At 51.1% G+C, this 15213-nt stretch overlaps 1 protein-coding gene across 1 annotated transcript in view; it reads left to right on the forward strand.

The window, feature by feature from the left end:
* Window positions 1–15213, forward strand: part of LOC144806397 (CD5 antigen-like) — a 226496-nt gene that overhangs the window by 149580 nt on the left and 61703 nt on the right. The window contains exon 4 of the mRNA XM_078672761.1: window positions 52–366. Within this exon, the coding sequence (XP_078528887.1) occupies window positions 52–366 (315 nt within the window). The remainder of the gene's footprint in view (window positions 1–51; window positions 367–15213) is intronic.

Below are 15213 nucleotides of genomic sequence, written 5' to 3' on the forward strand. Positions count from 1 at the left end.
TACCTGTTTTGTAACTGTTGCTTGATATGTCATCTGCACATGTGTTTCCAGGTCCTGATGAGGTCCGGCTGGTCAACGGCACATCTGTCTGTTCTGGGAGAGTGGAGGTAAAACACATTGGAGTTTGGGGGACAGTGTGTGATGATTCCTGGGATCTGAAGGATGCTTCAGTTGTCTGCAGACAGATTGGATGCATTTCAGTGAAAGAATATGAGCACAATCCAAGATTTGGAAGAAGTTCTCTGCCTGTGGGGATGAGCAATGTTCAATGCAGAGGGGATGAGGCTACTCTATTGAATTGCCCACACAAAGGTTTGGGGCACAATACCTGTACGACAGAAAGAGATGCTGGGGTGACCTGCACAGGTAAGGATTGGAATCCAAGTGAAATAAAGTAATCTTTGCTCAATTAATGGAGTTAATGGACAGTGCAAGCACATATCTCGGGCAAGATGCAAAGTGAAATATAACAACAAACAATATAGGCCCACATGCATCAAAGCAAAAACCGGTCGCATGGTAATTTGCAAAAACTTTGAAAAATGCACTAAAGTGCATTTTTCAAAGTTCCATTTTACACACAAACATGCCCTTGGGACATGTGTGTTTGCAAGATGTTCTTCAAATATCGAGCACCTAGCGAATCTAATGTAACGCACGGAAAGTTTTTTTAGTTATTTAACCCCTGCACTTTCACATATTTACCCGAAACGAATCAGTCACGTATTTTCTCAAATGTTAAATTGTGTAATTGCACTATATATTCAAATGCTAAGGTCCTGTTTTTGCTATTTTTAGGCCCCTGACGAAGGGTCATTCCCTGACTTTGACCCGAAATGCTTTGGGCAATGTGATCAAAGAGAAGATTGTATGTTTAATGAAGTACTTCTTATGAAGAAAATGAATAAGAATCATGATATAAATAAACAGTGATTACAACTGAACGACAGCCTCATGGATTAAATAATGTGATTTAAACAAATTGATGTAAGACAAGAAACCTTCTAGTTTCATGTAAAAGACGAGCGCAGGCTCTCCGTTAAGAGGTAAACTCTCTTCGCACATAGTGTAACATTTGACAAGGCACGGTGGGCACTGTGCAACAGACCTAGCGCCTGACTCGGAAAAGACTAAATTTCGGATAACCTAGGATTATTTTGAGTGCAGAAGGACAATATACTTTATCATATTATGTTTGCAAGATGTACTCATATGCAGATTTCAGGAGTGCAACAGGGTGTCCTTTTGACACCCTGGCACCCTTGAATTTGCATTCTCAATTTGCGATTCTCTAATTGATAATCGCAAATTGAGAATGTCTTCCCATTCATTCCTTTGGGCCTTATGAAGATCTTAAAGCTTTTAATCAATAACCTAGGGTGGAAAGCGATGGTGACACAAATGTGTTTGATAAAGCCAACTATGTATCTGCCCTTAAGACATTGTCTCTTGATTGTAAGTTCGGTACTTTGCAAGAAGAATTAATTTGAGACCAGGTTGTTATGCTTGTTAATAATTCAACTATCCAAGAAAGATTGTGGATTAATGGTGATAATGATTTAGAAAGTATTTTAGTGATTGTAAGGAAGTCAGAAATGTCTTCTAGGAGTGCTAAACAAGTTAAAGGTGATTCTATTAATACAAATTGATTGTTAAAGTCAATTCTAAACATGATGTGAAAATGGAAGATTTTAAAAATAAGAAACAAATTAATTCCTACAAACGTAAAGTTGAGGTCAACACAAATAATTTGAAATGTTATAGATGCAATAGCAAATCACATCTTGGCAATTATAAACGTTGTCCTGCAATCAAGCAGAAATGTGCTAATTGTGGCCTCTCGGGACATTTTTCTACAGCATGTAGAAGAAATAAAAATAACAAAGTTAAAAGCTTTGAACAGAGTAGTGACAGTGAAGAAGAGGACATCAACACATGTTGTAGTGATAGCAGTTATTTTGTCCTCAACATGAAGGATGCTCCTTTCTTAATTTAGATAATTCCTCCATAAAAAAAAACAGTTTGTCATATGATTATTGGAGGTGTGAGTATCCCAATGTACGCTGACTCTGGGTCACGTTACTCTATTGTTAATGAAAATGTGTGGCAGTCTCAATTTTCTAAAAGGCTAGGTCATAGTTTTGAAATTCCCGATATCAATCCAGAGAGTTATTCTGGAGAAAGGATTGAGATTCTTGTTTTTAGATCTTTAGGGGTCCATTAGGATGCGGTGCTGGCGGGGCGGAAAAATGCCTTTTTCCGCCCGCGAGCAGCGGTACTCAAACTCAGCGCTATCAAAGTTCGCCCGCCACCGCGGCGGTGCTTGCCAATGGAGATTCACCACCATGCGGAATGATGTCCGCCCCGTACCACAAATTAGGATGGCACAAACAAGCAGACGCACCGCAGCGGAGACACCGCCCAACCACAGACGGCAGAAACTCGACAGCGGGGCTGACCCTGCTACAGCACTACCATCTCATGGGCCGCCGCGGACACCGCCGCAGGTACGCAAATACACAAATACAACACACAATACACGGGCTGACACAGGGTCCAAAACCATAACAAACACCCTGCAGGGGGCAACAACACATCCACAAGGGCACCCTCACAAGACCCACCTGCCACCATGTAACCCCACTGCATCCTGGACACACATCGACTGCGAACTTTCAGCAACGTCCCGGTCCCGGTCACGTCACTGCAGCGGTCAACACATGTGCACAATGCACAAGGCAGGGCCAGCCCAAGGCATGGGCAGGGCACAAAGACCACAAGTACACACCTGCCCCAACCACACATTAACATACAATATCAAGTCACAGACCAGATACCTATCCTGTGCACCCCCATGCACAGCAACAAGCAACAAGCACAGCAATAAGCAAGCACAATACACACCCTGCACCACACAACAAACAACCAGGGAGACAGCCACTGCAGGAGTGGCTGACAAGGAACACACAACACCAGTGCCTCACACATTGAAGGCTGCCAATACTTGCCAGCACATTCACACACAAACAAACACACACCCTGGGTGTAACCATAAACAGAACACACACACAGGGATGCCTGAACAAATGCCTGCTCAAAAACCACACACAAACACTACAGGAACACACACAGAACCACGTCAGAAACAGACATACCATGTCAGCCAAACTGTGGAAAGGCAATGGGAGCAAATGCACAACAGGAGTGCACAACCTCATCACACAGGAACAGAACACACACAACATACCACAAATCACACAAGAAGAGCACCAGCACAGAACAACACTGCCAAATGAAACCAACCACAGATGCATATGAAATCAAAATTGAACAAACACCACAGGACATCGGGGGATGCACATCAGGCAATGCCAAGGCCTCATACACACAGCACTGTATGCACAACAAGCAGTGTGTGCACAACAAGCAGAACAGCCACACACAGACATGAATGACATAACTCAACACACACAACACCAATCAGCACAGCACAAACACATCAGCACACCCAGGAAGTGAAGCAATACCACAGCCAACACACATACATCCAACACAACAACAAGAGATGCATCACTCTGGGACACAAGTGCAGAACCATCTTGACAAGAGCACTGGGCAGCACACACAGCTGAAGTGCACATGAGAAATCCTCACTGATTAATAGCATAAGCATACCCTACATAAACCATTGGGATAATGTCCAGAGTTGAACATATGCCCTTGCCCAAGAACTGCACCACAAAGTTCAGTGTCACAAATGAAGTGATGGGGAGGCACACACACATATAAACCAAGGGGACAGCTGACATCAAAGTGAACTCACTTGCTTGTCAGTTGTAGACATGGAAGGGGTGTACCATACACAAAAAGAGGGAGTGCAGACCCACAATGGGTAGCCATAAGCAGCACACATAGGGGATGGCATCACACCACACACAGCATGCCACATAGGAGGAGAAAAGGCACCAGATGCATGCAATGCATGAGAAACACAACCACCATGGCAGTGTGGAGCAGCAGGGCCACACAGTCCACACAAACACACTCAAGACACATTGATGATCAAACAAACACAACACTGATGTGCAAGTCACACACTTTGCACACTCATAAGTGACCAAAACAACAAGGAGGAGTCAGAGAGAATAGCATGGACACACCAACACACTGCACAGTGCACAACAGACAACTCACACATGTGCAAATGACCATATCCACAGGGCACAACAATACAAACAACAGGCACATAACTCCTGGGTGACACATGTGTCTTTCACAATCCAGTGGAACACACACATCCACACCCACTTCAAAGTCACACCCTTCACACTGAACACCTCTTGACTACCCAAGAGCACACATCTCATGTAGGCCATGGGACCAGGACTAAGGGCCAACACAGGATGACCATACATATACACAGCTGGGCACACCTAAAGGAATAACACACATACATCATGACAGTGCCCAGCCTGCATGCAAACCTGTGCACAGCATCACACCCTGTGCTGACAGTGTCCCCCAACCTGACATGTGAACAATGTACCCAACAATAGCAAACCACTAAAAGGAGAACTGCATGACAGGTGAAAGCGCCATCACAGATCACACTAGTATCAGTGTCTGAATGGCTTGAAAACCCTGTCACTCCTGTATATAAATGTGATGCGGGCAAAGATCTTGGCAATGTTGGAGTGACACATAGACCATGGGACACAGGCGACCAAATGCACACACCAAAATAACTTTAATCTGCAAGGACACTGACAAAACAGACAGCAGGAGTAACTGTCTTTATTCACATATTGCACAGATGTGACAGTAGCACAACCGTAGACAAGAGCAAGGCACAAAATGCTGATCATATGCAATACAATCTGCACAGACAAACTACAAACGGGAAGGCCAGTGTCCAGGGCAGGTGGCACAGCAAGTACATGAGAGGCTGCACAGGAGACAGTCCAACACAGCAGAGCAACAGGGCCAGTGTCCATGGCACAGGGGAGAGTCCAACACAGTAGAGCAACAGGGCCAGTGTCCAGGGCAGGTGGCACAAGTACATGAGAGGCTGCACAGGGGAGAGTCTAACACAGCAGAGCAACAGAGCCAGTAGCCAGTGTCCATGGCACAGGGGAGAGTCCAACACAGCAGAGCAACAGGGCCAGTGTCCATGGCACAGTGGAGAGTCCAACACAGCAGAGCAACAGGGCCAGTGTCCAGGGCAGGTGGCATAGCAAGTACATGAGAGGCTGCACAGGGGACAGTCCAACACAGCAGAGCAACAGGGCCAGTGTCCATGGCACAGGGGAGAGTCCAACACAGCAGAGCAACAGGGCCAGTGTCCAGGGCAGGTGGCACAGCAAGTACATGAGAGGCTGCACAGGGGAGAGTCTAACACAGCAGAGCAACAGGGAAAGTGTCCATGTCACAGGGGAGAGTCCAACACAGCAGAGCAACAGGGCCAGTGTCCAGGGCACAGGGGAGATTACAACCCAGCAGAGCAACAGGGCCAGTGTCCAGGGCAGGTGGCACAGCAAGTACATGAGAGACTGCACAGGGGAGAGTCTAACACAGCAGAGCAACAGGGCCAGTGTCCATGTCACAGGGGAGAGTCCAACACAGCAGAGTAAAAGGGCCAGTGTCCATGGCACAGGGGAGAGTCCAACACAGCAGAGCAACAGGGCCAGTGTCCTGGGCAGGTGGCACAGCAAGTACATGAGAGGCTGCACAGGGGAGAGTCTAACACAGCAGAGCAACAGGGCAAGTGTCCATGTCACAGGGGAGAGTCCAACACAGCAGAGCAACAGGGCCAGTGTCCAGGGCACAGGGGAGATTACAACCCAGCAGAGCAACAGGGCCAGTGTCCAGGGTAGGTGGCACTGCAAGTACATGAGAGGCTGCACAGGTGAGAGTCCAACACAGCAGAGCAACAGGGCAAGTGTCCATGTCACAGGGGAGAGTCCAACACAGCAGAGCAACAGGCCAGTGTCCAGGGCACAGGGGAGATTACATCCCAGCAGAGCAACAGGGCCAGTGTCCAGGGCAGGTGGCACAGCAAGTACATGAGAGGCTGCACAGGGGGGAGTCCAACACAGCAGAGCAACAGGGCCAGTGTCCATGGCAAAGGGGAGAGTCCACCACAGCAGAGCAACAGGGCCAGTGTTCAGGGCAGGTGGCACAGCAAGTACATGAGAGGCTGCACAGGGGAGAGTCCAACACAGCAGAGCAACAGGGCCAGTGTCCAGGTCAGGTGGCACAGCAAGTACATGAGAGGCTGCACAGGAGACAGTCCAACACAGCAGAGCAACAGGGCCAGTGTCCAGGGCACAGGGGAGATTACAACCCAGCAGAGCAACAGGGCCAGTGTCCAGGGTAGGTGGCACTGCAAGTACATGAGAGGCTGCACAGGGGAGAGTCCAACACAGCAGAGCAACAGGGCAAGTGTCCATGTCACAGGGGAGAGTCCAACACAGCAGAGCAACAGGCCAGTGTCCAGGGCACAGGGGAGATTACAACCCAGCAGAGCAACAGGGCCAGTGTCCAGGGCAGGTGGCACAGCAAGTACATGAGAGGCTGCACAGGGGGGAGTCCAACACAGCAGAGCAACAGGGCCAGTATCCATGTCACAGGGGAGAGTCCAACACAGCAGCGCAACAGGGCCAGTGTCCATGGCAAAGGGGAGAGTCCACCACAGCAGAGCAACAGGGCCAGTGTCCAGGGCAGGTGGCACAGCAAGTACATGAGAGGCTGCACAGGGGAGAGTCCAAAACAGCAGAGCAACAGGGCCAGTGTCCATGTCACAGAGGAGAGTCCAACACAGCAGAGCAATAGGGCCAGTGTCCAGGGCAGGTGGCACAGCAAGTACATGAGAGGCTGCACAGGGCAGAGTCCAACACAGCAGAGCAACAGGGCCAGTGTCCATGTCACAGAGGAGAGTCCAACACAGCAGAGCAACAGGGCCAGTGTCCAGGGCTCAGGGGAGATTACAACCCAGCAGAGCAACAGGGCCAGTGTCCGGGGCAGGTGGCACAGCAAGTACATGAGAGGCTGCACAGGGGAGAGTCCAACACAGCAGAGCAACTGGGCCAGTGTCCATGTCACAGGGGAGAGTCCAACACAGCAGAGCAACTGGGCCAGTGTCCATGTCACAGGGGAGAGTCCAACACAGCAGAGCAACAGGGCCAGTGTCCAGGGCAGGTTGCACAGCAAGTACATGAGAGGCTGCACAGGGGAGAGTCCAAAACAGCAGAGCAACAGGGCCAGTGTCCATGTCACAGGGGAGAGTCCAACACTGCAGAGCAACAGGGCCAGTGTCCATGGTACAGGGGAGAGTACAACAGAGCAGAGCTTCAGGTTCTGTGTCCAGGGCAGGTGGCACAACAAGTACATGAGAGGCTGCACAGGGGAGAGTACAACACAGCACACCAACAGGGCCAGTGTCCATGGCACAGGGGAGATTACAACACAGCAGAGCAACACTAGTACTTGGTTGGATAGACCATATGGCTCAGTGAATCTCTGTGCTGCCTGTGCTATCAGTTAGACGGGCACAGGGGAGGAGTCCTTCCACAGACCATGGTCAAGAATAACTCTGTCTGCTTTTGGTCAAGTCTGCAGGGACCCCACTTTCAATCTGGATGTGGACCCCAACCTGGCCTGGGCAAAATTGGAGGGAGCAATTCAGGAAGCCCTCAACGTTGTAGCCCCACTTAAAAGGGTAAATATTCAGTTGAGGGCTGTTCCTGCCCCTTGGTACACCAATACCCTCCGATAGGAGAAGACCACATGCAGGGCCCTGGAGAGGGAGTGGAGGAAATCAAAGAGTGACACAGATGAACTACGATATCGAAAGGCCCATAAACTTTATCTTAACAGCTGTAATACAGCAAGAAGGGTTCATCTGGCCGTACACATTACAGAGGCGAAAAAATCCTCTAGGGAATTATATAAGATCTTGAAGGAATTCACGAATACTAAGGTCGATAATGTGGCACCCCCGCCACTCAGGAACTTTGTGACAACCTAGCCAGGCATTTTATCCAAAAGATCTATCTGATTTATCGGACTTTCGATGTGGAGGAAAAGGAGCAGGGTGAGGGACAACCAGCCAGAGACCCGCGGCAGGACTTAGCGTCCTTCCCTGAGCTCAATTCCTTCTCGTATGTAACTAAAGAGCAAGTAGGCTCTTTATCGAGTCGGGTAAAATCAGGTTCCCCATTTAATCCTGTATCACCGGCGATCATGGCAACACTCAGTCCGGTCCTAGCAGGTGCGATCTCCACTATATATAGCATCTCATTGGAGACGGCCATATTTCCTAATAAGTGGAAAAGCGCACGTGTAAAGCCACTGCTAAAAAAAGCATTAGCAGATCCATCTGAGTTGCAGAAATATAGACCAATATCGCTTCTTCCATGCTGCTCGAAGGTCTTGGAAACTTTGGTGAATCAACAACTTTCCCTCTATCTTGAACAACACAACCTTTTGGATCCCTCGCAGTCCGGCTTCCGTGCATCACATAGCACGGAGACCGCACTGTTGGAGGTGATGGATACCATAAGGATGACATTGGATAGAGGAACCCCAGTAATCCTAGTCCTTCTTGATCTGTCAGCAGCATTTGACACCATCTCACAAAGGCAGCTGCTGGACAGATTTGGGGGCATTGGGGTGAAGGGCAGGGCTCTCAAGTGGATACAAAGTTTCCTATCAGGCCGTACCCAGAGTATTCAGCTGGACTCTTTTGTATCGCAAACCACAGGGATAGACAGGGGTGTTCCGCAAGGATCTGTCCTGATCCCTACCCTGTATAATGCCTACATGACTCCTTTGGCCAATATCATCAGAGGCTACGGCTTCGCGACCATTTCTTATGCATATGACATGCAGCTAATTGTCCCCATTGAGGAGGACATTATGTCAACGCAATTAAAATTTAGGAGCTGCATGTCCAGCATTGCCAGCTGGATGAGGAGGAATTTTTTACAACTTAACTCCTCAAAAACAGAGATTCTGCTGTTTGTGAATGCCAACGTAATCTGGTCCCCGGAATGGAGGCCTACTGAGCTGGGCGAAGCCCCCCTTTCTAGGAGTTGGGCCAAGTACCTGGGCGTTAGGATAGATGACAATCTGTCTATGGAAGAACAGGTTAAGAATGTGGCCGGTACCTGTTTCGGTACAATGAGGATGCTCAGGAAGGTCTTCCCATGGGTCCCTCTGTCAGCAAGAAAAACCCTTACCCAGTCACTCCTGGTGAGTCGGCTGGACTATGGTAACTCGTTGCTCGTGGGGGCTAGGGAGGATCTTCTATCAAGGCTCCAGGTGGTACAGAATACTGCAGCCCGTCTAACCCTTAACAAACAGGCACGGACTCCTTCTGTCCACCTGCTGAACCAGTTACACTGGCTCCTGATCTTAAAGCGAGCTATCTTTAAGATGCTCTGTATAGTCTTTAGAGCACTACAAGGGAGTGGGCAGGCTTACTTTAGAAACAAACTTAGCTGGTACCAGCCTGCCCGACAACTTAGATCTGGCAATGCCAACCTGTTGTGTACAAGGTCAGGATGGGTGGCAGAGCCTTTTCCTATCTGGCATCCAGTCATTGAACAAATTGCCACAGAACATCAGAGCTTGTAAGGAGTTTACCAGTTTCAAGAAACTTTTAAAGACCTGGATGTTTTAGTCACACACGTGTTTTAAGTACTCTTTCCTCGAAGCGCCGAGAGATCCCTCTGGGGATGATTCGCATGCGCTCTACAAATCCACAAGTAAATTAAAGTAAAGTAAACAGGGCCATTGTCCGGGGCAGGTGGCATAGCAAGTACATGAGAGGCTGCACAGGGGAGAGTCCAACACAGCAGAGCAACAGGGCCAGTGTCCATGGCACAGGGGAGACTACAACACAACAGAGCAACAGGGCCAGTGTCCAGGGCAGGTGGCTTAGCAAGTACATGAGAGGCTGCAGGGGGAGAGTCCAATACAGCCGAGCAACAGGGCCAGTGTCCAGGGCAGGTGGCTTAGCAAGTACATGAGAGGCTGCAGGGGGAGAGTCCAATACAGCAGAGCAACAGGGCCAGTGTCCATGTCACAGAGGAGAGTCCAACACAGCAGAGCAATAGGGCCAGTGTCCAGGGCAGGTGGCACAGCAAGTACATGAGAGGCTGCACAGGGGAGAGTCCAACCCAGCGGAGCAACAGGGCCAGTGTCCATGGCACAGGGGAGACTCTAACACAACAGAGTAACAGGGCCAGTGTCCAGGGCAGGTGGCACAGCAAAATACATGAAAGGCTGCACAGGGGAGAGTCCAACACAGCAGAGCAACAGGGCCAGTGCCCATGGCACAGGGGGGATTCTAACACAACAGAGTAACAGGGCCAGTGTCCAGGGCAGGTGGCACAGCAAGTACATGAGAGGCTGCACAGGGGAGAGTCCAACACAGCAGAGCAACAGGGCCAGTGTCCAGGGCAGGTGACACAGCAAAATACATGAAAGGCTGCACAGGGGAGAGTCCAACACAGCAGAGCAACAGGGCCAGTGCCCATGGCACAGGGGGGATTCTAACACAACAGAGTAACAGGGCCAGTGTCCAGGGCAGGTGGCACAGCAAGTACATGAGAGGCTGCACAGGGGAGAGTCCAACACAGCAGAGCAACAGGGCCAGTGTCCAGGGCAGGTGGCGCAGCAAAATACATGAAAGGCTGCACAGGGGAGAGTCTAACACAGCAGAGCAACAGAGCCAGTGCCCATGGCACAGGGGAGACTCTAACACAACAGAGCAACAGGGCCAGTGTCCATGGTACAGGGGAGAGTACAACAGAACAGAGCTTCAGGGTCTGTGTCCAGGGCAGGTGGCACAGCAAGTACATGAGAGGCTGCACGGGGGAGAGTCCAATACAGCCGAGCAACAAGGCTAGTGTTCCTGGGCCGGTGGCACAGCAAGTACATGAGAGGCTGCACAGGGGAGAGTACAACACAGCAGAGCAACAGGGCCATTGTCCAGGGCACAGGGGAGAGTTCAACACAACAGAGCAACAGGGCCAGTGTCCAGGGCAGGTGGCACAGCAAGTACATGAGAGGCTGCACGGGGGAGAGTCCAATACAGCCGAGCAACAGGGTTAGTGTCCAGGGTAGGTGGCACAGCAAGTACATGAGAGGCTGCACAGGGGAGAGTCCAACACAGCAGAGCAACAGGGCCAGTGTCCATGTCACAGAGGAGAGTCCAACACAGCAGAGCAATAGGGCCAGTGTCCAGGGCAGGTGGCACAGCAAGTACATGAGAGGCTGCACAGGGGAGAGTCCAACCCAGCGGAGCAACAGGGCCAGTGTCCATGGCACAGGGGAGACTCTAACACAACAGAGCAACAGGGCCAGTGTCCGGGGCAGGTGGCACAGCAAAATACATGAAAGGCTGCACAGGGTAGAGTCCAACACAGCAGAGCAACAGGGCCAGTGCCCATGGCACAGGGGGGATTCTAACACAACAGAGTAACAGGGCCAGTGTCCAGGGCAGGTGGCACAGCAAGTACATGAGAGGCTGCACAGGGGAGAGTCCAACACAGCAGAGCAACAGGGCCAGTGTCCAGGGCAGGTGGCACAGCAAGTACATGCGAGGCTGCACAGGGTAGAGTCCAACACAACAGAGCAACAGGGCCAGTGTCCAGGGCAGGTGGCACAGCAAGTACATGAGAGGCTGCACAGGGGACAGTCCAACACAGCAGAGCAACAGGGCCAGTGTCCATGTCACAGGGCAGAGTCCAACACAGCAGAGCAACAGGGCCAGTGTCCATGGCACAGGGGAGAGTACAACACAGCAGAGCAGCAGGGCCAGTGCCCAGGGCAGGTGGCACAGCAAGTACATGAGAGGCTGCACAGGGGAGAGTACAGCACAGCAGATCAACAGGGCCAGTGTCCATGGCAGATGGCACAGCAAGTACATGAGAGGCTGCACAGGGGAGAGTACAACACAGCAGAGCAACAGGGCCATTGTCCAGGGCACAGGGGAGAGTTCAACACAACAGAGCAACAGGGCCAGTGTCCAGGGCACAGGGGGGAGTCCAACACAGCAGAGCAACAGGGCCAGTGTCCATGGCTCAGGTGAGAGCCCAACACAGCAGAGCAACAGGGCCAGTGTCCATGGCTCAGGTGAGAGCCCAACACAGCAGAGCAACAGGGCCAGTGTCCATGGCACAGGGGAGACTGCAACACAGCAGAGCAACAGAGCCAGTGTCCAGGGCAGGTGGCAGAGCAAGTACATGAGAAGCTGCACAGGCAAGGCCAGAACAGCAGTGAATGACAAGGCCAGTGGGCATGGCAAAGTGCAGAGTCAGGACATGAGAAGCGGCACAGTGAGTGTGTTTGACTGTATCCTCCCATGGCCAGCAACACACCCATGTTGTAAACAATGGGCAGGACTAGCACACCTGTATGAGAGACAGGTGTATGAGGGGATCTAACACTCACTCTTGGCTGTCAGGCGGACTTGGAGCTGGCTGTGTGTCCTGGACAGCAGGACCACTTGACTGGGGAGACAGAGGCCCAGGTGATGTAGGTCTATCAGTGGGTTGGCAAGCTTGAGGGCTTTTTGGACCATGTGGTGTAGTGGCACATGGAGGCAGAGTCATGCAGATCTGTGACAATGTGTGGGTGGGAGAGGTTGGAGGGGTGCCTTTCGACTTCTTGGGAATTCGAAATGCCTTTCCTGTACTGGGGTTAATGGGAACTGGTGTGGACACAACAGGCACACACACCAACAGAGCCACTTCAGGTGCAGACACTGGCACTCCCTCTGGTGACGTGCTGGATCCTGCAGCAGGCTTTGTCTGGCTATGCAAGGTGTCCTTCTAACAGTGCCCTCCTTTGCCTGTTTGCCAGGGGTTGCCCCTACAGTGCCCTCTTTCACCTGCTTCACTGGGCTTGGAATTGGAGTTGATGTGGTGGGGGAATGTGGCCCTGAGCCCTTCCTAGGTGTACCCTTGCCAGACAACATGCCCTCAGTGGGCATAGACACTGCACGCCTAGCTCTTCGTGAAGTTTTAGGGCCTGGAGAGTCCTTCGCTGGTGCTGCCTCTGAGGCATGGGAGCCTGATGCCTGCTTCCTTGCTTTCTCTGCCTTGCTCTTCACTGTCGGGCTCTTGTCTTTGCATTCTGGGCTGGTTCTGCTCTTCTGTGGGGATGGTGTCTGTGGGCGGGACCGCTTGGGTTGCTTCTGCTGGGTGCTTCTTGTGCTGTATTGTGATTGGGAACCGTGGTCACTATCATCCAGTGTGGCCACTGACTGGGGGGTAGACAAAGGCCCTGGAGCAGGAATTGAAGTATGTGCCTGAAGGGCAGACGTCACTGTGGACGACAAAACCTGAACTGTACGGTGTAGCCCACCCACGTCATAGTGTATGCCCTCCATGTAGGCAACCACCTGGCCTAAATTTTTGTCATGGTCACTGAAGGCATTGGGCATGGCTGTCTGGCCCACACAAAGCTGGCACAGGAGCTCTACAGACTCAGCACTGAGGGCAGCAGGGGGGACAGGTGCAGGCTCAGCAGTGCCATGTGTGAATCTAACTCGTCTCCTCTTACTGACACGGACAAGGGCTGCACCAGAGGAAGTGGATGTGAGCCTGGCCACTGGCCACTGTGTGGTAGATGATGATGCAGAGTTCCCATTCCCTGTGCCTGCCAACATGGATGCATCTCTGCTGGCATCAGATGATGTAGTACTTTGTGTCTTAGGCACGGATTCCTCCTCTATACTCCGGTCCCCCTCAGATGCTCTGGTGGGCTCTGTGTCACTGGCCTCCGGTGCAGCTGTAGTACTACCCTCGCCACCACTGGTTTCTGGCTCCTGTTCCTCCATGTGTACTGTTGATTCTGCATGAGAGAGAGATGCAGGGTTGTGTTAGTGTCATCATCAGGACAAAGTAAACAAATCGATGCAGTACAGGAGATGCCCAAATCTACATGGTGACCACCACACCCTGCAATCACATTGCAGCAACACACTACATAGACCACAACAGTGCCTGTAACCATGAATATCTGCCATGACTGAGCCATGTTGAGGCCACACAGCACAACACCCTGCCCGTGTATGAAGCGTACCAGACACACAACTTGCTCTGCCCACACCTAGGGACCTGATGTGGGTACACCACTTATTACCACTGACAGACCTTGAGGGAACAGGAGGGGACAACATACACACCTATTAGGACATGACAGTCCACATTGGCAAGTAGGCCATACCAAAGACCATGTGGTACTCTGGGGCACATTGTTGTCTGATGTGTGTGCCTCACCGATCATGGTGCATGCAAAGTAGGCATACATGCAGTCACACTCAGATAGTGGACACTGCTGTTCACCCCTAATACATTTTCCACACCATCCCAATGCAGAATGACATGTAGATCCTAACACATCTGGCAATGGGAAAGCACATCAGGAAGGCTCACCCTTGTAAGGGCAGTTTGGGCCAATGCATGACACTGGCACCCATCCCAGCAGCCACTCACATGACACAGCACAGCACCACCCCATGAACATCACATGGTCTACCACTGCCACATGCCCTGTACACATGAATCCGCTCCCAGGCAAAGTCACCCTCCTCAAATACTCACCCCTGCCTTGCTGCCGGTGCTCCTTCAGATGAGCATCTAGCTCAGGATGAGTGACTGCCAATATGCGGCCCATCAGTGGTGTCATGTTGTACCGTGCCAAACGCCCAGTGCGTGGTAGCAGCCCCAATGTCATCTCTGCCACGTTCTTTGGCAGCCGACTGATGTCGTCCCACCTCTTGTGGCAGTGGGTGCGTCTTCGGTTGGATACCCCCAGGGCTCGCACCTTTGCTGCAATGGCCCTCCACACGGCCTTACGCTGGTGTACCTTGAGCTGCAGGCATGGGAGAAAAGAAGGGGAAATGATCAGTGACACAGTGTCATGGACCAACATCTATCAGTACAGTAGCAAGACACAGACTCATTGCCAATTGAAATCTCCTTCCATCCCTCCCAAACTGGGGTACACCTCACAAAGACACTCTGCATGGGCCAAACAGATGTTATTGCATGTATTTATGAGGGGGTACAGGGTCCCTGCTAATCTCAGACACATGACTGCACTGAACCCCCTCTGTGGCTTGCACACATCTCCAGTCCTATGCACGTCATATATCAGGTTTCAGGTTTCAGGTTTTTAAAGTCTTTATTTCGATAATAA

This window comes from Lissotriton helveticus, chromosome 1_2, assembly GCF_964261635.1.
Source record: "Lissotriton helveticus chromosome 1_2, aLisHel1.1, whole genome shotgun sequence".
NCBI lineage: Eukaryota > Metazoa > Chordata > Amphibia > Caudata > Salamandridae > Lissotriton > Lissotriton helveticus.